Source organism: Chiloscyllium punctatum, unplaced genomic scaffold, assembly GCF_047496795.1.
Source record: "Chiloscyllium punctatum isolate Juve2018m unplaced genomic scaffold, sChiPun1.3 scaffold_765, whole genome shotgun sequence".
In the NCBI taxonomy this organism is placed as follows: domain Eukaryota; kingdom Metazoa; phylum Chordata; class Chondrichthyes; order Orectolobiformes; family Hemiscylliidae; genus Chiloscyllium; species Chiloscyllium punctatum.
This window is the reverse complement of record NW_027310499.1, coordinates 53,638-73,089: the sequence shown is the minus strand read 5'-3', so window position 1 is coordinate 73,089 and position 19,452 is coordinate 53,638. Positions and strand designations below refer to the sequence as shown.

At 64.3% G+C, this 19,452-nt stretch overlaps 1 protein-coding gene across 1 annotated transcript in view; it reads right to left on the bottom strand.

The window, feature by feature from the left end:
* Window positions 1-143: 143 nt before the first annotated feature.
* The window catches only part of LOC140473888 (uncharacterized), a 67,964-nt gene continuing 48,655 nt past the window's right edge, over window positions 144-19,452 (bottom strand). The window contains exon 5 of the mRNA XM_072567649.1: window positions 144-432. Coding sequence (XP_072423750.1) covers window positions 146-432 — 287 coding nt within the window. The 3' untranslated portion in view covers window positions 144-145. The remainder of the gene's footprint in view (window positions 433-19,452) is intronic.

Sequence of the window (19,452 nt, the reverse complement as noted above, 5' to 3'; positions counted from 1 at the left end):
TGTTTTCCCCGGAGGGTGACCTTACAGAGGTTGATAAAATCACAAGAGGGGCACGGCGAGGGCTGATCGAGGGAGTCTGGGTTAGCACGGGCGGGGAGGGGGCCGAAGGTCTCTCACCTGAGCAGGATGACGCCCGCGTCGTTGTTCACGAGGCAGGAGTTGGGCTGCCCGGACTCGAAGGGGCACACCCACAGGTAGGCCTCGGTCCCATTGCAGGCGACATAGCTACCCCAGGCTTCCCGGTGCCCGGGCCGAAGTGCCCGCTGCGGGTGGCCGAGAGGGCGAAGCCGCAGCGCAGTTGGTGGCACACCACCTCGGCATCCGGCAGGTCCCAGTCGGCGTCGCACACCGTGCCCCACGTCCCGTTGGCGTAGCCCTCCACCCGGCCTGAGCAAGGGTCAGGCCCGTCCGAAACACGCAGCTTGATGTCGGCTGGAGGGAGGGTGGGTGGGTGGGTGGGAGAGAAAAGGGAGGGGGGTGGGGGGGGGAGGGAGAGGTCAGTGCACTCCACGCTTCCCCTCCCTCACTCCCCCTCCCCACTGATCAGAGTAGGCCTCAGGCTTTTCGGTCATCCCGCTCAGCGACACCCCCCTCCACCCCACTGTCACCAGGTGGGCAGTGCCCCAGGTGGGCAGTGTCCCAGGTGTGTAGTGTCCCAGGTGGGCAGTGCCCCAGGTGGGCAGTGTCCCAGGTGTGTAGTGTCCCAGGTGTGTAGTGCCCCAGGTGTGTAGTGTCCCAGGTGTGCAGTGTCCCAGGTGTGTAGTGCCCCAGGTGTGTAGTGTCCCAGGTGTGTAGTGTCCCAGGTGGGCAGTGTCCCAGGTGGGCAGTGTCCCAGGTGGGCAGTGTCCCAGGTGTGTAGTGTCCCAGGTGTGCAGTGTCCCAGGTGTGTAGTGTCCCAGGTGTGTAGTGCCCCAGGTGTGTAGTGTCCCAGGTGTGTAGTGCCCCAGGTGTGTAGTGTCCCAGGTGTGCAGTGTCCCAGGTGTGTAGTGTCCCAGGTGTGTAGTGTCCCAGGTGTGTAGTGCCCCAGGTGGGCAGTGCCCCAGGTGTGTAGTGTCCCAGGTGTGTAGTGCCCCAGGTGTGTAGTGTCCCAGGTGTGTAGTGCCCCAGGTGTGTAGTGTCCCAGGTGTGCAGTGTCCCAGGTGTGTAGTGCCCCAGGTGTGTAGTGTCCCAGGTGTGTAGTGTCCCAGGTGGGCAGTGTCCCAGGTGGGCTGTGTCCCAGGTGGGCAGTGTCCCAGGTGTGTAGTGTCCCAGGTGTGCAGTGTCCCAGGTGTGTAGTGTCCCAGGTGTGTAGTGCCCCAGGTGTGTAGTGTCCCAGGTGTGTAGTGCCCCAGGTGTGTAGTGTCCCAGGGTGTGCAGTGTCCCAGGTGTGTAGTGTCCCAGGTGTGTAGTGTCCCCAGGTGTGTAGTGTCCCAGGTGTGCAGTGTCCCCGGTGGGCAGTGCCCCCAGGTGTGTAGTGTCCCAGGTGTGTAGTGTCCCCAGGTGTGTAGTGTCCAGGTGGGCAGTGTCCCCGGTGTGTAGTGTCCCTGGTGTGTAGTGTCCCAGGTGTGTAGTGCCCCAGGTGTGTAGTGCCCCAGGTGGGCAGTGTCCCCCGGTGGGAAGTGTCCCAGGTGTGTAGTGTCCCAGGTGTGTAGTGTCCCAGGTGGGCAGTGTCCCAGGTGTGTAGTGCCCCAGGTGGGCAGTGTCCCAGGTGTGTAGTGTCCCAGGTGGGCAGTGTCCCAGGTGGGCAGTGTCCCAGGTGGGCAGTGTCCCCGGTGTGTAGTGTCCCCGGTGTGTAGTGTCCCAGGTGGGCAGTGTCCCAGGTGTGTAGTGTCCCAGGTGGGGGCAGTGTCCCAGGTGTGTAGTGTCCCAGGTGGGCAGTGTCCCAGGTGTGTAGTGTCCCAGGTGTGTAGTGCCCCAGGTGGGCAGTGTCCCAGGTGTGCAGTGTCCCAGGTGTGCAGTGTCCCAGGTGGGCAGTGTCCCAGGTGGGCAGTGTCCCAGGTGTGTAGTGCCCCAGGTGTGTAGTGTCCCAGGTGTGTAGTGTCCCAGGTGGGCAGTGTCCCAGGTGGCAGTGTCCCAGGTGGGCAGTGCCCAAGGTGGGCAGTGTCCCAGGTGTGTAGTGCCCCAGGTGGGCAGTGTCCCAGGTGTGCGGTGTCCCAGGTGGGCAGTGTCCCAGGTGTGTAGTGTCCCAGGTGGGCAGTGTCCCAGGTGTGCAGTGTCCCAGGTGTGTAGTGTCCCAGGTGGGCAGTGTCCCAGGTGTGTAGTGTCCCAGGTGTGTAGTGTCCCAGGTGGGCAGTGTCCCAGGTGGGCAGTGTCCCAGGTGTGTAGTGTCCCAGGTGTGTAGTGTCCCAGGTGTGTAGTGTCCCAGGTGTGTAGTGTCCCAGGTGGGCAGTGTCCCAGGTGGGCAGTGTCCCAGGTGGGCAGTGTCCCAGGTGTGCGGTGTCCCAGGTGGGGCAGTGTCCCAGGTGTGTAGTGTCCCCCCCCCCCCCCCCCCCCCCCCCCCAGGTGGCAGTGTCCCAGGTGTGTAGTGTCCCAGGTGTGCGGTGTCCCAGGTGGGCAGTGTCCCAGGTGGGCAGTGTCCCAGGTGGGGTAGTGTCCCAAGTGTGTAGTGTCCCAGGTGGGCAGTGTCCCAGGTGTGTAGTGTCCCAGGTGTGTAGTGTCCCAGGTGTGTAGTGTCCCAGGTGGGCAGTGTCCCCGGTGGGCAGTGTCCCAGATGTGTAGTGTCCCAGGTGTGTAGTGTACCAGGTGGGCAGTGACCCAGGTGGGCAGTGTCCCAGGTGTGTAGTGTCCAGGTGGGCAGTGTCCCAGGTGTGTAGTGTCCCAGGTGTGTAGTGTCCCAGGTGTGTAGTGTCCCAGGTGGGCAGTGCCCCAGGTGTGCAGTGTCCCAGGTGGGCAGTGTCCCAGGTGTGTAGTGTCCCAGGTGTGTAGTGTCCCAGGTGTGTAGTGTCCCAGGTGTGTAGTGCCCCAGGTGGGCAGTGTCCCAGGTGTGTAGTGTCCCCGGTGTGTAGTGTCCCAGGTGTGTAGTGTCCCAGGTGTGTAGTGTCCCAGGTGTGTAGTGTCCCCGGTGTGTAGTGTCCCAGGTGTGTAGTGTTCCAGGTGGGCAGTGTCCCAGGTGTGTAGTGTCCAGGTGTGTAGTGTTCCAGGTGGGCAGTGTCCCAGGTGTGCAGTGTCCCAGGTGGGCAGTGTCCCAGGTGGGCAGTGTCCCAGGTGTGTAGTGTCCCAGGTGTGCGGTGTCCCAGGTGGGCAGTGTCCCATGTGTGTAGTGTCCCAGGTGTGCGGTGTCCCAGGTGGGCAGTGTCCCATGTGTGTAGTGTCCCAGGTGTGTAGTGCCCCAGGTGGGCAGTGTCCCAGGTGGGCAGTGTCCCAGGTGGGCAGTGTCCCAGGTGTGCGGTGTCCCAGGTGGGCAGTGTCCCAGGTGTGTAGTGTCCCAGGTGTGCGGTGTCCCAGGTGGGCAGTGTCCCATGTGTGTAGTGTCCCAGGTGTGTAGTGTCCCAGGTGGGCAGTGTCCCAGGTGTGTAGTGACCCAGGTGGGCAGTGTCCCAGGTGTGTAGTGTCCCAGGTGTGTAGTGTCCCAGGTGGGCAGTGTCCCAGGTGTGTAGTGACCCAGGTGGGCAGTGTCCCAGGTGTGTAGTGTCCCTGGTGTGTAGTGTCCCAGGTGGGCAGTGTCCCAGGTGGGCAGTGTCCCAGGTGTGTAGTGTCCCAGGTGGGCAGTGTCCCCGGTGGGCAGTGTCCCAGATGTGTAGTGTCCCAGGTGTGTAGTGTCCCAGGTGGGCAGTGTCCCATGTGTGTAGTGTCCCAGGTGTGCGGTGTCCCAGGTGGGCAGTGTCCCATGTGTGTAGTGTCCCAGGTGTGTAGTGCCCCAGGTGGGCAGTGTCCCAGGTGGGCAGTGTCCCAGGTGGGCAGTGTCCCAGGTGTGCGGTGTCCCAGGTGGGCAGTGTCCCAGGTGTGTAGTGTCCCAGGTGTGCGGTGTCCCAGGTGGGCAGTGTCCCATGTGTGTAGTGTCCCAGGTGTGTAGTGTCCCAGGTGGGCAGTGTCCCAGGTGTGTAGTGTCCCAGGTGGGCAGTGTCCCAGGTGTGTAGTGACCCAGGTGGGCAGTGTCCCAGGTGTGTAGTGTCCCAGGTGTGTAGTGTCCCAGGTGGGCAGTGTCCCAGGTGTGTAGTGACCCAGGTGGGCAGTGTCCCAGGTGTGTAGTGTCCCTGGTGTGTAGTGTCCCAGGTGGGCAGTGTCCCAGGTGGGCAGTGTCCCAGGTGTGTAGTGTCCCAGGTGGGCAGTGTCCCCGGTGGGCAGTGTCCCAGATGTGTAGTGTCCCAGGTGTGTAGTGTCCCAGGTGTGTAGTGTCCCAGGTGGGCAGTGCCCCAGGTGTGCAGTGTCCCAGGTGGGCAGTGTCCCAGGTGTGTAGTGTCCCAGGTGGGCAGTGTCCCAGGTGGGCAGTGTCCCAGGTGTGTAGTGTCCCAGGTGTGTAGTGTCCCAGGTGGGCAGTGTCCCCGGTGGGCAGTGTCCCAGATGTGTAGTGTCCCAGGTGTGTAGTGTCCCTGGTGTGTAGTGTCCCAGGTGGGCAGTGCCCCAGGTGTGCAGTGTCCCAGGTGGGCAGTGTCCCAGGTGTGTAGTGTCCCAGGTGTGTAGTGTCCCAGGTGGGCAGTGTCCCAGGTGGGCAGTGTCCCAGGTGTGTAGTGTCCCAGGTGTGTAGTGTCCCAGGTGGGCAGTGTCCCCGGTGGGCAGTGTCCCAGATGTGTAGTGTCCCAGGTGTGTAGTGTCCCAGGTGTGTAGTGCCCCAGGTGGGCAGTGTCCCATGTGTGTAGTGTCCCTGGTGTGTAGTGCCCCAGGTGGGCAGTGTCCCTGGTGTGCAGTGTCCCAGGTGTGTAGTGTCCCAGGTGGGCAGTGTCCCAGGTGGGCAGTGCCCCAGGTGTGCAGTGTCCCAGGTGTGTAGTCTCCAAGGTGGGCAGCGTCCCCCGGTGTGCAGTGTCCCAGGTGTGCAGTGTCCCAGGTGTGTAGTGTCCCAGGTGGGCAGTGTCCCAGGTGGGCAGTGCCCCAGGTGTGCAGTGTCCCAGGTGTGTAGTCTCCAAGGTGGGCAGCGTCCCCCGGTGTGCAGTGTCCCAGGTGGGCAGTGTCCCAGGTGTGTGTACTCTCCCAGGTGTGTAGTGTCCCAGGTGGGCAGTGTCCCAGGTGGGCTGTGCCCCAGGTGGGCAGTGTCCCAGGTGTGTAGTGCCCCAGGTGTGCAGTGCCCCAGGTGTGCAGTGCCCCAGGTGGGCAGTGTCCCAGGTGGGCAGTGTCCCCGGTGGGCAGTGTCCCAGGTGTGTAGTGTCCCAGGTGGGCAGTGTCCCCGGTGGGCAGTGTCCCCGGTGGGCAGTGTCCCAGGTGTGTAGTGTCCCAGGTGGGCAGTGTCCCAGGTGTGTAGTGTCCCAGGTGGGCAGTGTCCCGGTGGGCAGTGTCCCAGGTGTGTAGTGTCCCAGGTGTGTAGTGTCCCAGGTGGGCAGTGTCCCAGGTGGGCAGTGTCCCAGGTGTGTAGTGTCCCAGGTGGGCAGTGTCCCAGGTGGGCAGTGTCCCAGGTGTGTAGTGTCCCAGGTGGGCAGTGTCCCAGGTGTGTAGTGTCCCAGGTGTGTAGTGCCCCAGGTGTGTAGTGTCCCAGGTGGGCAGTGCCCCAGGTGGGCAGTGCCCCAGGTGTGCAGTGTCCCAGGTGTGTAGTGTCCCAGGTGGGCAGTGTCCCCGGTGGGCAGTGTCCCAGGTGGGCAGTGTCCCAGGTGTGTAGTGTCCCAGGTGGGCAGTGCCCCAGGTGTGTAGTGTCCCAGGTGTGCAGTGTCCCAGGTGTGTAGTGTCCCAGGTGGGCAGTGTCCCCGGTGGGCAGTGCCCCAGGTGTGTAGTGTCCCAGGTGTGTAGTGTCCCAGGTGTGTAGTGTCCCAGGTGGGCAGTGTCCCCGGTGGGCAGTGCCCCAGGTGTGTAGTGTCCCAGGTGTGTAGTGTCCCAGGTGTGTAGTGTCCCAGGTGTGTAGTGTCCCAGGTGGGCAGTGCCCCAGGTGTGCAGTGTCCCAGGTGTGTAGTGTCCCAGGTGGGCAGTGCCCCAGGTGGGCAGTGCCCCAGGTGTGCAGTGTCCCAGGTGTGTAGTGTCCCAGGTGGGCAGTGTCCCAGGTGGGCAGTGTCCCAGATGTGTAGTGTCCCAGGTGTGTAGTGTCCCAGGTGGGCAGTGTCCCAGGTGTGTCGTGTCCCAGGTGGGCAGTGTCCCAGGTGTGTAGTGTCCCAGGTGGGCAGTGTCCCAGGTGGGCAGTGTCCCAGGTGTGTAGTGTCCCAGGTGGGCAGTGTCCCAGGTGGGCAGTGTCCCCGGTGGGCAGTGTCCCAGGTGGGCAGTGTCCCCGGTGGGCAGTGTCCCAGGTGGGCAGTGTCCCAGGTGGGCAGTGGCCCCGGTGTGTAGTGTCCCAGGTGGGCAGTGTCCCAGGTGTGTAGTGTCCCAGGTGTGTAGTGTCCCAGGTGTGTAGTGTCCCAGGTGGGCAGTGTCCCAGGTGTGTAGTGTCCCAGGTGTGTAGTGTCCCAGGTGGGCAGTATCCCAGGTGTGTAGTGTCCCAGGTGGGCAGTGTCCCAGGTGGGCAGTGTCCCAGGTGGGCAGTGTCCCAGGTGTGTAGTGTCCCAGGTGGGCATTGTCCCAGGTGTGTCGTGTCCCAGGTGGGCAGTGTCCCAGGTGTGTAGTGTCCCAGGTGGGCAGTGTCCCAGGTGGGCAGTGTCCCAGGTGTGTAGTGTCCCAGGTGGGCAGTGTCCCATGTGTGTAGTGTCCCAGGTGGGCAGTGTCCCAGGTGTGTAGTGTCCCAGGTGGGCAATGCCCCAGGTGTGTAGTGTCCCAGGTGGGCAGTGTCCCAGGTGTGTAGTGTCCCAGGTGTGTAGTGTCCCAGGTGGGCAGTGTCCCAGGTGGGCAGTGTCCCCGGTGTGTAGTGTCCCAGGTGGGCAGTGTCCCAGGTGTGCAGTGTCCCCGGTGGGCAGTGTCCCAGGTGGGCAGTGTCCCAGGTGTGTAGTGTCCCAGGTGGGCAGTGTCCCCAGTGGGCAGTGTCCCAGGTGTGCAGTGTCCCAGGTGGGCAGTGCCCTAGGTGGGCAGTGTCCCAGGTGTGTAGTGTCCCAGGTGGGCAGTGTCCCAGGTGGGCAGTGTCCCAGGTGGGCAGTGTCCCAGGTGTGCAGTGTCCCAGGTGGGCAGTGTCCCAGGTGTGTAGTGTCCCAGGTGGGCAGTGTCCCCCGGTGGGCAGTGTCCCAGGTGTGCAGTGTCCCAGGTGGGCAGTGTCCCAGGTGGGCAGTGTCCCAGGTGGGCAGTGTCCCAGGTGTGTAGTGTCCCAGGTGGGCAGTGTCCCAGGTGTGTAGTGTCCCAGCTGGGCAGTGCCCCAGGTGGGCAGTGTCCCAGGTGTGTAGTGTCCCAGGTGGGCAGTGCCCCAGGTGGGCAGTGTCCCAGGTGTGTAGTGTCCCAGGTGTGTAGTGTCCCAGGTGTGTAGTGTCCCAGGTGTGTAGTGTCCCAGGTGTGTAGTGCCCCAGGTGTGTAGTGTCCCAGGTGGGCAGTGCCCCAGGTGGGCAGTGTCCCAGGTGTGTAGTGTCCCAGGTGGGCAGTGTCCCAGGTGTGTAGTGCCCCAGGTGGGCAGTGTCCCAGGTGTGTAGTGTCCCAGGTGGGCAGTGTCCCCGGTGGGCAGTGTCCCAGGTGTGTAGTGTCCCAGGTGGGCAGTGTCCCCGGTGGGCAGTGTCCCCGGTGGGCAGTGTCCCAGGTGGGCAGTGTCCCAGGTGTGTAGTGTCCCAGGTGGGCAGTGTCCCAGGTGTGTAGTGTCCCAGGTGGGCAGTGCCCCAGGTGGGCAGTGTCCCAGGTGTGTAGTGTCCCAGGTAGGCAGTGTCCCAGGTGTGCAGTGTCCCAGGTGTGCAGTGTCCCCGGTGTGCAGTGTCCCAAGTGTGAAGTGCCCCAGGTGGGCAGTGTCCCAGGTGGGCAGTGTCCCAGGTGGGCAGTGCCCCAGGTGGGCAGTGTCCCCGGTGTGTAGTGTCCCAGGTGTGTAGTGCCCCAGGTGGGCAGTGTCCCAGGTGGGCAGTGCCCCAGGTGGGCAGTGTCCCAGGTGTGTAGTGTCCCAGGTGGGCAGTGCCCCAGGTGTGTAGTGTCCCAGGTGGGCAGTGCCCCAGGTGTGTAGTGTCCCAGGTGGGCAGTGTCCCAGGTGTGCAGTGTCCCAGGTGGGCAGTGTCCCCGGTGTGTAGTGTCCCAGGTGGGCAGTGTCCCAGGTGTGTAGTGTCCCAGGTGGGCAGTGTCCCCGGTGTGTAGTGTCCCAGGTGGGCAGTGTCCCAGGTGTGTAGTGTCCCAGGTGGGCAGTGTCCCAGGCGTGTAGTGTCCCAGGTGGGCAGTGCCCCAGGTGTGTAGTGTCCCAGGTGGGCAGTGTCCCAGGTGTGTAGTGTCCCAGGTGGGCAGTGTCCCAGGTGGGCAGTGTCCCAGGTGTGTAGTGTCCCCGGTGTGTAGTGTCCCAGGTGGGCAGTGTCCCAGGTGTGCAGTGTCCCAGGTGTGTAGTGTACCAGGTGGGCAGTGTCCCAGGTGGGCAGTGTCCCCGGTGGGTAGTGTCCCAGGTGGGCAGTGTCCCAGGTGGGCAGTGTCCCAGGTGGGCAGTGTCCTAGGTGGGCAGTGTCCCAGGTGTGTAGTGTCCCAGGTGTGCAGTGTCCCAGGTGTGTAGTGTCCCAGGTGGGCAGTGTCCCAGGTGTGTAGTGTCCCAGGTGGGCAGTGCCCCAGGTGTGTAGTGTCCCAGGTGGGCAGTGTCCCAGGTGGGCAGTGTCCCAGGTGGGCAGTGTCCTAGGTGGGCAGTGTCCCAGGTGGGCAGTGTCCCAGGTGGGCAGTGCCCCAGGTGTGTAGTGTCCCAGGTGGGCAGTGTCCCAGGTGTGTAGTGTCCCAGGTGGGCAGTGCCCCAGGTGTGTAGTGTCCCAGGTGGGCAGTGTCCCAGGTGTGTAGTGTCCCAGGTGGGCAGTGTCCCAGATGGGCAGTGTCCCAGGTGTGTAGTGTCCCAGGTGTGTAGTGTCCCAGGTGTGTAGTGCCCCAGGTGTGTAGTGTCCCAGGTGTGTAGTGTCCCCGGTGGGCAGTGTCCCAGGTGTGTAGTGCCCCAGGTGTGTAGTGTCCCAGGTGGGCAGTGCCCCAGGTGTGTAGTGTCCCAGGTGTGTAGTGTCCCAGGTGGGCAGTGTCCCAGGTGGGCAGTGTCCCAGGTGTGTAGTGTCCCAGGTGTGTAGTGCCCCAGGTGGGAAGTGTCCCAGGTGTGTAGTGTCCCAGGTGGGCAGTGTCCCAGGTGGGCAGTGTCCCAGGTGGGCAGTGTCCCAGGTGTGTAGTGTCCCAGGTGGGCAGTGTCCCAGGTGTGTAGTGCCCCAGGTGGGCAGTGCCCCAGGTGTGTAGTGTCCCAGGTGGGCAGTGTCCCAGGTGTGTAGTGTCCCAGGTGGGCAGTGTCCCAGGTGGGCAGTGTCCCAGGTGGGCAGTGTCCCAGGTGTGTAGTGTCCCAGGTGGGCAGTGTCCCAGGTGGGCAGTGTCCCAGGTGTGTAGTGTCCCAGGTGTGTAGTGCCCCAGGTGGGCAGTGTCCCAGGTGTGCAGTGTCCCAGGTGGGCAGTGTCCCAGGTGTGCGGTGTCCCAGGTGGGCAGTGTCCCAGGTGTGTAGTGTCCCAGGTGTGTAGTGTCCCAGGTGGGCAGTGTCCCCGGTGTGTAGTGCCCCAGGTGGGCAGGGTCCCAGGTGTGTAGTGTCCCAGGTGTGTAGTGTCCCCGGTGTGTAGTGTCCCAGGTGTGTAGTGTCCCAGGTGGGCAGTGTCCCAGGTGGGCAGTGTCCCAGGTGGGCAGTGTCCCAGGTGTGCGGTGTCCCAGGTGGGCAGTGTCCCAGGTGTGTAGTGTCCCAGGTGTGCGGTGTCCCAGGTGTGCGGTGTCCCAGGTGGGCAGTGTCCCAGGTGGGCAGTGTCCCAGGTGGGCAGTGTCCCAAGTGTGTAGTGACCCAGGTGGGCAGTGTCCCCGGTGGGCAGTGTCCCAGATGTGTAGTGTCCCAGGTGTGTAGTGTCCCAGGTGTGTAGTGCCCCAGGTGGGCAGTGTCCCAGGTGTGTAGTGTCCCTGGTGTGTAGTGTCCCAGGTGGGCAGTGCCCCAGGTGTGCAGTGTCCCAGGTGGGCAGTGTCCCAGGTGTGTAGTGTCCCAGGTGTGTAGTGTCCCAGGTGTGTAGTGCCCCAGGTGGGCAGTGTCCCAGGTGTGTAGTGTCCCCGGTGTGTAGTGTCCCCGGTGTGTAGTGTCCCAGGTGTGTAGTGTCCCAGGTGTGTAGTGTCCCAGGTGTGTAGTGTCCCCGGTGTGTAGTGTCCCAGGTGTGTAGTGACCCAGGTGGGCAGTGTCCCAGGTGTGTAGTGTCCCTGGTGTGTAGTGTCCCAGGTGGGCAGTGTCCCAGGTGGGCAGTGTCCCAGGTGGGCAGTGTCCCAAGTGTGTAGTGACCCAGGTGGGCAGTGTCCCCGGTGGGCAGTGTCCCAGATGTGTAGTGTCCCAGGTGTGTAGTGTCCCAGGTGTGTAGTGTCCCAGGTGTGTAGTGTCCCAGGTGTGTAGTGTCCCCGGTGGGCAGTGTCCCAGGTGTGTAGTGACCCAGGTGGGCAGTGTCCCAGGTGTGTAGTGTCCCTGGTGTGTAGTGTCCCAGGTGGGCAGTGTCCCAGGTGGGCAGTGTCCCAGGTGGGCAGTGTCCCAGGTGGGCAGTGCCCCAGGTGGGCAGTGTCCCCGGTGTGTAGTGTCCCAGGTGGGCAGTGTCCCAGGTGTGTAGTGTCCCCGGTGTGTAGTGACCCAGGTGTGTAGTGCCCCAGGTGTGTGGTGTCCCAGGTGTGTAGTGTCCCAGGTGTGTAGTGTCCCAGGTGTGTAGTGCCCCAGGTGGGCAGTGTCCCAGGTGTGTAGTGTCCCTGGTGTGTATTGTCCCAGGTGGGCAGTGCCCCAGGTGGGCAGTGCCCCAGGTGTGTAGTGTCCCAGGTGTGTAGTGTCCCAGGTGTGTAGTGTCCCAGGTGTGCAGTGTCCCAGGTGGGCAGTGTCCCAGGTGTGTAGTGTCCCAGGTGTGTAGTGTCCCAGGTGGGCAGTGTCCCAGGTGGGCAGTGTCCCAGGTGTGTAGTGTCCCAGGTGTGTAGTGTCCCAGGTGGGCAGTGTCCCCGGTGGGCAGTGTCCCAGATGTGTAGTGTCCCAGGTGTGTAGTGTCCCTGGTGTGTAGTGCCCCAGGTGGGCAGTGTCCCCGGTGTGCAGTGTCCCAGGTGTGTAGTGTCCCAGGTGGGCAGTGTCCCAGGTGGGCAGTGCCCCAGGTGTGCAGTGTCCCAGGTGTGTAGTCTCCAAGGTGGGCAGTGTCCCCCGGTGTGCAGTGTCCCAGGTGTGTAGTGTCCCAGGTGTGCAGTGTCCCAGGTGTGTAGTGCCCCAGGTGGGCAGTGTCCCAGGTGTGTAGTGTCCCAGGTGTGTAGTGCCCCAGGTGGGCAGTGTCCCGGGTGGGCTGTGCCCCAGGTGGGCAGTTTCCCAGGTGTGTAGTGCCCCAGGTGTGCAGTGCCCCAGGTGTGCAGTGCCCCAGGTGGGCAGTGTCCCAGGTGGGCAGTGTCCCCGGTGGGCAGTGTCCCAGGTGTGTAGTGTCCCAGGTGGGCAGTGTCCCAGGTGTGTAGTGTCCCAGGTGGGCAGTGTCCCGGTGGGCAGTGTCCCAGGTGTGTAGTGTCCCAGGTGGGCAGTGTCCCCGGTGGGCAGTGTCCCCGGTGGGCAGTGTCCCAGGTGTGTAGTGTCCCAGGTGGGCAGTGTCCCAGGTGTGTAGTGTCCCAGGTGGGCAGTGTCCCGGTGGGCAGTGTCCCAGGTGTGTAGTGTCCCAGGTGTGTAGTGTCCCAGGTGGGCAGTGTCCCAGGTGGGCAGTGTCCCAGGTGTGTAGTGTCCCAGGTGGGCAGTGTCCCAGGTGGGCAGTGTCCCAGGTGTGTAGTGTCCCAGGTGGGCAGTGCCCCAGGTGTGTAGTGTCCCAGGTGTGTAGTGCCCCAGGTGTGTAGTGTCCCAGGTGGGCAGTGCCCCAGGTGGGCAGTGCCCCAGGTGTGCAGTGTCCCAGGTGTGTAGTGTCCCAGGTGGGCAGTGTCCCCGGTGGGCAGTGTCCCAGGTGTGCAGTGTCCCAGGTGTGTAGTGTCCCAGGTGTGCAGTGTCCCAGGTGTGTAGTGTCCCAGGTGGGCAGTGCCCCAGGTGGGCAGTGCCCCAGGTGTGCAGTGTCCCAGGTGTGTAGTGTCCCAGGTGGGCAGTGTCCCCGGTGGGCAGTGTCCCAGGTGTGCAGTGTCCCAGGTGTGTAGTGTCACAGGTGGGCAGTGCCCCAGGTGGGCAGTGCCCCAGGTGTGCAGTGTCCCAGGTGTGTAGTGTCCCAGGTGGGCAGTGTCCCAGGTGTGTAGTGTCCCAGGTGTGTAGTGTCCCAGGTGGGCAGTGTCCCAGGTGTGTCGTGTCCCAGGTGGGCAGTGTCCCAGGTGTGTAGTGTCCCAGGTGGGCAGTGTCCCATGTGTGTAGTGTCCCAGGTGGGCAATGCCCCAGGTGTGTAGTGTCCCAGGTGGGCAGTGTCCCAGGTGGGCAGTGCCCCAGGTGTGTAGTGTCCCAGGTGGGCAGTGTCCCAGGTGGGCAGTGGCCCAGGTGTGTAGTGTCCCAAGTGGGCAGTGTCCCAGGTGTGTAGTGTCCCAGGTGTGTAGTGTCCCAGGTGTGTAGTGTCCCAGGTGGGCAGTGTCCCAGGTGTGTCGTGTCCCAGGTGGGCAGTGTCCCAGGTGTGTAGTGTCCCAGGTGGGCAGTGTCCCATGTGTGTAGTGTCCCAGGTGGGCAGTGTCCCAGGTGTGTAGTGTCCCAGGTGGGCAATGCCCCAGGTGTGTAGTGTCCCAGGTGGGCAGTGTCCCAGGTGTGTAGTGTCCCAGGTGTGTAGTGTCCCAGGTGGGCAGTGTCCCAGGTGGGCAGTGTCCCCGGTGTGTAGTGTCCCAGGTGGGCAGTGTCCCAGGTGTGTAGTGTCCCAGGTGGGCAGTGTCCCCGGTGGGCAGTGTCCCAGGTGTGCAGTGTCCCAGGTGGGCAGTGCCCTAGGTGGGCAGTGTCCCAGGTGTGTAGTGTCCCAGGTGGGCAGTGTCCCAGGTGTGTAGTGTCCCAGGTGGGCAGTGTCCCAGGTGGGCAGTGTCCCAGGTGGGCAGTGTCCCAGGTGTGTAGTGCCCCAGGTGTGTAGTGTCCCCGGTGTGTAGTGTCCCAGGTGGGCAGTGTCCCCCGGTGGGCAGTGTCCCAGGTGTGCAGTGTCCCAGGTGGGCAGTGTCCCAGGTGGGCAGTGTCCCAGGTGTGTAGTGTCCCAGGTGTGTAGTGTCCCAGGTGGGCAGTGTCCCCGGTGGGCAGTGTCCCAGGTGTGCAGTGTCCCAGGTGGGCAGTGCCCTAGGTGGGCAGTGTCCCAGGTGTGTAGTGTCCCAGGTGGGCAGTGTCCCAGGTGTGTAGTGTCCCAGGTGGGCAGTGTCCCAGGTGGGCAGTGTCCCAGGTGGGCAGTGTCCCAGGTGTGTAGTGCCCCAGGTGTGTAGTGTCCCCGGTGTGTAGTGTCCCAGGTGGGCAGTGTCCCCCGGTGGGCAGTGTCCCAGGTGTGCAGTGTCCCAGGTGGGCAGTGTCCCAGGTGGGCAGTGTCCCAGGTGTGTAGTGTCCCAGGTGGGCAGTGTCCCAGGTGTGCAGTGTCCCAGGTGGGCAGTGCCCTAGGTGGGCAGTGTCCCAGGTGGGCAGTGTCCCAGGTGGGCAGTGTCCCAGGTGTGTAGTGTCCCAGGTGTGTAGTGTCCCAGGTGTGTAGTGTCCCAGGTGGGCAGTTTCCCAGGTGGGCAGTGTCCCAGGTGTGTAGTGTCCCAGGTGTGCGGTGTCCCAGGTGGGCAGTGTCCCAGGTGGGCAGTGTCCCAGGTGGGCAGTGTCCCAGGTGTGTAGTGTCCCAGCTGGGCAGTGCCCCAGGTGGGCAGTGTCCCAGGTGTGTAGTGTCCCAGGTGGGCAGTGCCCCAGGTGGGCAGTGTCCCAGGTGTGTAGTGTCCCAGGTGGGCAGTGTCCCAGGTGTGTAGTGTCCCAGGTGGGCAGTGTCCCAGGTGTGTAGTGTCCCAGGTGTGTAGTGTCCCAGGTGGGCAGTGTCCCAGGTGTGTAGTGTCCCTGGTGTGTAGTGTCCCAGGTGGGCAGTGTCCCCGGTGGGCAGTGTCCCAGGTGTGTAGTGCCCCAGGTGGGCAGTGTCCCCGGTGTGTAGTGTCCCAGGTGGGCAGTGTCCCAGGTGTGTAGTGTCCCAGGTGGGCAGTGTCCCCGGTGGGCAGTGTCCCAGGTGTGTAGTGTCCCAGGTGGGCAGTGTCCCCGGTGGGCAGTGTCCCCGGTGGGCAGTGTCCCAGGTGTGTAGTGTCCCAGGTGGGCAGTGTCCCAGGTGGGCAGTGTCCCAGGTGGGTGGTGTCCCAGGTGGGCAGTGCCCCAGGTGGGCAGTGTCCCAGGTGTGTAGTGTCCCAGGTGGGCAGTGTCCCAGGTGTGCAGTGTCCCAGGTGTGCAGTGTCCCCGGTGTGCAGTGTCCCAGGTGTGTAGTGCCCCAGGTGGGCAGTGTCCCAGGTGGGCAGTGTCCCAGGTGGGCAGTGCCCCAGGTGGGCAGTGTCCCCGGTGTGTAGTGTCCCAGGTGTGTAGTGCCCCAGGTGGGCAGTGTCCCAGGTGGGCAGTGCCCCAGGTGGGCAGTGTCCCAGGTGTGTAGTGTCCCAGGTGGGCAGTGCCCCAGGTGTGTAGTGTCCCAGGTGGGCAGTGCCCCAGGTGTGTAGTGTCCCAGGTGGGCAGTGTCCCAGGTGTGCAGTGTCCCAGGTGGGCAGTGTCCCCGGTGTGTAGTGTCCCAGGTGGGCAGTGTCCCAGGTGTGTAGTGTCCCAGGTGGGCAGTGTCCCCGGTGTGTAGTGTCCCAGGTGGGCAGTGTCCCAGGTGTGTAGTGTCCCAGGTGGGCAGTGTCCCAGGCGTGTAGTGTCCCAGGTGGGCAGTGCCCCAGGCGTGTAGTGTCCCAGGTGGGCAGTGTCCCAGGTGTGTAGTGTCCCAGGTGGGCAGTGTCCCAGGTGTGTAGTGTCCCAGGTGGGCAGTGCCCCAGGTGTGTAGTGTCCCAGGTGTGTAGTGTCCCAGGTGGGCAGTGTCCCAGGTGGGCAGTGTCCCAGGTGTGCAGTGTCCCAGGTGGGCAGTGTCCCAGGTGTGCAGTGTCCCAGGTGTGTAGTGTCCCAGGTGGGCAGTGTCCCAGGTGTGTAGTGTCCCAGGTGGGCAGTGCCCCAGGTGTGTAGTGTCCCAGGTGTGTAGTGTCCCAGGTGGGCAGTGTCCCAGGTGGGCAGTGTCCCAGGTGTGCAGTGTCCCAGGTGGGCAGTGTCCCAGGTGTGTAGTGTCCCAGGTGTGTAGTGTACCAGGTGGGCAGTGTCCCCGGTGTGTAGTGTCCCAGGTGGGCAGTGTCCCAGGTGTGCAGTGTCCCAGGTGTGTAGTGTACCAGGTGGGCAGTGTCCCAGGTGGGCAGTGTCCCCAGTGGGTAGTGTCCCAGGTGGGCAGTGTCCCAGGTGGGCAGTGCCCCAGGTGTGTAGTGTCCCAGGTGGGCAGTGTCCCAGGTGTGTAGTGTCCCAGGTGTGTAGTGTCCCAGGTGGGCAGTGCCCCAGGTGTGTAGTGTCCCAGGTGTGTAGTGTCCCAGGTGGGCAGTGCCCCAGGTGTGCAGTGTCCCAGGTGTGTAGTGTCCCCAGTGGGTAGTGTCCCAGGTGGGCAGTCTCCCAGGTGGGCAGTGCCCCAGGTGTGTAGTGTCCCAGGTGGGCAGTGTCCCAGGTGTGTAGTGTCCCAGGTGGGCAGTGTCCCCGGTGGGCAGTGCCCCAGGTGGGCAGTGTCCCAGGTGGGCTGTGCCCCAGGTGGGCAGTGTCCCAGGTGGGCAGTGTCCCAGGTGTGTAGTGCCCCAGGTGTGTAGTGTCCCAGGTGGGCAGTGCCCCAGGTGTGCAGTGTCCCAGGTGTGCAGTGTCCCAGGTGGGCAGTGTCCCCGGTGGGCAGTGCCCCAGGTGGGCAGTGTCCCAGGTGGGCTGTGCCCCAGGTGGGCAGTGTCCCAGGTGTGTAGTGTCCCCGGTGGGCAGTGCCCCAGGTGGGCAGTGTCCCCGGTGGGTAGTGTCCCAGGTGGGCAGTGTCCCAGGTGGGCAGTGTCCCAGGTGGGCAGTGTCCCTGGTGGGTAGTGTCCCAGGTGGGCAGTGTCCCAGGTGTGTAGTGTCCCAGGTGGGCAGTGTCCCAGGTGTGTAGTGTCCCAGGTGTGTAGTGTCCCAGGTGGGCAGTGTCCCAGGTGGGCAGTGTCCCAGGTGTGCAGTGACCCAGGTGGGCAGTGTCCCAGGTGTGTAGTGTCCCCGGTGTGTAGTGTCCCCGGTGTGTAGTGTCCCAGGTGTGTAGTGTCCCAGGTGGGCAGTGCCCCAGGTGTGTAGTGTCCCCGGTGGGCAGTGTCCCAGGTCGGCAGTGTCCCAGGTGTGTAGTGTCCCAGGTGGGCAGTGTCCCAGGTGTGCAGTGTCCCAGGTGTGTAGTGTACCAGGTGGGCAGTGTCCCAGGTGGGCAGTGTCCCCGGTGGGTAGTGTCCCAGGTGGGCAGTGTCCCAGGTGTGTAGTGTCCCAGGTGGGCAGTGTCCCAGGTGTGTAGTGACCCAGGTGGGCAGTGTCCCAGGTGGGCAGTGTCCCAGGTGGGCAGTGTCCCAGGTGGGCAGTGTCCCAGGTGTGTAGTGTCCCAGGTGGGCAGTGCCCCAGGTGTGTAGTGTCCCAGGTGTGCAGTGTCCCAGGTGGGCAGTGTCCCCGGTGGGCAGTGCCCCAGGTGTGTAGTGCCCCAGGTGTGTAGTGTCCCAGGTGTGTAGTGTCCCAGGTGGGCAGTGTCCCAGGTGTGTAGTGTCCCAGGTCGACAGTGTCCCAGGTGTGTAGTGTCCCTGGTGTGTAGTGCCCCAGGTGTGTAGTGTCCCAGGTGTGTAGTGTCCCAGGTGGGCAGTGTCCCAGGTGTGTAGTGTCCCAGGTGTGTAGTGTCCCAGGTGGGCAGTGCCCCAGGTGTGCAGTGTCCCAGGTGTGCAGTGTCCCAGGTGTGTAGTGTCCCAGGTGGGCAGTGTCCCAGGTGGGCAGTGCCCCAGGTGGGCTGTGCCCCAGGTGGGCAGTGTCCCAGGTGGGCAGTGTCCCCGGTGGGTAGTGTCCCAGGTGGGCAGTGTCCCAGGTGGGCAGTGTCCCAGGTGGGCAGTGTCCCCGGTGGGTAGTGTCCCAGGTGGGCAGTGTCCCAGGTGGGCAGTGTCCCAGGTGGGCAGTGCCCCAGGTGGGCAGTGTCCCCGGTGGGTAGTGTCCCAGGTGGGCAGTGTCCCAGGTGGGCAGTGTCCCAGGTGGGCAGTGTCCCCGGTGGGTAGTGTCCCAGGTGGGCAGTGTCCCAGGTGGGCAGTGTCCCAGGTGGGCAGTGCCCCAGGTGGGCAGTGTCCCCGGTGGGCAGTGTCCCAGGTATGTAGTGTCCCAGGTGTGTAGTGTCCCCGGTGTGTAGTGTCCCAGGTGGGCAGTGTCCCAGGTGGGCAGTGTCCCCGGTGGGCAGTGTCCCAGGTGTGCAGTGTCCCAGGTGGGCAGTGTCCCAGGTGGGCAGTGTCCCAGGTGGGCAGTGCCCCAGGTGTGTAGTGTCCCAGGTGTGTAGTGTCCCAGGTGGGCAGTGTCCCAGGTGGGCAGTGTCCCCGGTGGGCAGTGTCCCCGGTGTGTAGTGTCCCAGGTGGGCTGTGCCCCAGGTGGGCAGTGTCCCAGGTGGGCAGTGTCCCAGGTGGGCAGTGTCCCAGGTGGGCAGTGCCCCAGGTGTGTAGTGTCCCAGGTGTGTAGTGTCCCAGGTGGGCAGTGTCCCAGGTGGGCAGTGTCCCCGGTGGGCAGTGTCCCCGGTGTGTAGTGCCCCAGGTGGGCAGTGTCCCAGGTGTGTAGTGTCCCAGGTGTGTAGTGTCCCAGGTGGGCAGTGTCCCAGGTGGACAGTGTCCCAGGTGGGCAGTGTCCCCGGTGTGTAGTGTCCCAGGTGGGCAGTGTCCCAGGTGGGCAGTGTCCCCGGTGGGCAGTGTCCCAGGTGTGCAGTGTCCCAGGTGGGCAGTGTCCCAGGTGGACAGTGTCCCAGGTGGGCAGTGTCCCAGGGGGGCAGTGTCCAAGGTGTGTAGTGTCCCCGGTGTGTAGTGTCCCAGGTGTGCAGTGTCCCAGGTGTGCAGTGTCCCAGGTGGGCAGTGTCCCAGGGGGGCAGTGTCCCAGGGGGGCAGTGTCCAAGGTGTGTAGTGTCCCAGGTGGGCAGTGTCCCAGGTGGGCAGTGTCCCCGGTGTGTAGTGTCCCAGGTGTGCAGTGTCCCAGGTGTGCAGTGTCCCAGGTGGGCAGTGTCCCAGGGGGGCAGTGTCCAAGGTGTGTAGTGTCCCCGGTGTGTAGTGTCCCAGGTGGGCAGTGTCCCAGGTGGGCAGTGTCCCAGGTGTGCGGTGTCCCAGGTGTGTCGTGCCCCAGGTGTGTAGTGTCCCAGGTGGGCAGTGTCCCAGGTGTGTAGTGTCCCAGGTGTGTAGTGCCCCAGGTGTGCAGTGTCCCAGGTGGGCAGTGTCCCAGGTGGGCAGTGTCCCACGTGTGTACTGTCCCAGGTGTGTAGTGCCCCAGGTGTGTAGTGCCCCAGGTGGGCTGTGCCCCAGGTGGGCAGTGTCCCAGGTGGGCAGTGTCCCAGGTGTGTAGTGCGGCAGGTATGTAGTGTCCCAGGTGTGTAGTGCCCCAGGTTGGCAGTGTCCCAGGTGTGTAGTGTCCCAGGTGGGCAGTGTCCCAGGTGTGTAGTGCCCCAGGTGGGCAGTGTCCCCGGTGTGTAGTGTCCCCGGTGTGTAGTGCCCCAGGTGTGTAGTGCCCCAGGTGGGCAGTGTCCCAGGTGTGTAGTGTCCCAGGTGTGTAGTGTCCCAGGTGGGCAGTGCCCCAGGTATGTAGTGTCCCAGGTGGGCAGTGTCCCAGGTGTGTAGTGCCCCAGGTGTGCAGTGTCCCAGGTGGGCAGTGTCCCAGTTGGGCAGTGTCCCAGGTGTGTAGTGTCCCAGGTGTGTAGTGTCCCCGGTGTGTAGTGTCCCCGGTGTGTAGTGTCCCAGTTGGGCAGTGTCCCAGGTGTGTAGTGTCCCAGGTGGGCAGTGTCCCAGGTGGGCAGTGTCCCTGGTGGGCAGTGTCCCAGGTGGGCAGTGTCCCAGGTGTGCAGTGTCCCAGGTGTGTAGTGTCCCAGGTGTGTAGTGTCCCAGGTGGGCAGTGCCCCAGGTATGTAGTGTCCCAGGTGGGCAGTGTCCCAGGTGTGTAGTGTCCCAGGTGGGCAGTGTCCCAGTTGGGCAGTGTCCCAGGTGTGTAGTGCCCCAGGTGGGCAGTGTCCCAGGTGTGTACTTTCCCCGGTGTGTAGTGTCCCCGGTGTGTAGTGTCCCAGTTGGGCAGTGTCCCAGGTGTGTAGTGCCCCAGGTGGGCAGTGTCCCAGGTGTGTAGTGTCCCAGGTGTGTAGTGCCCCAGGTGTGTAGTGTCCCCGGTGTGTAGTGTCCCAGGTGGGCAGTGTCCCAGGTGGGCAG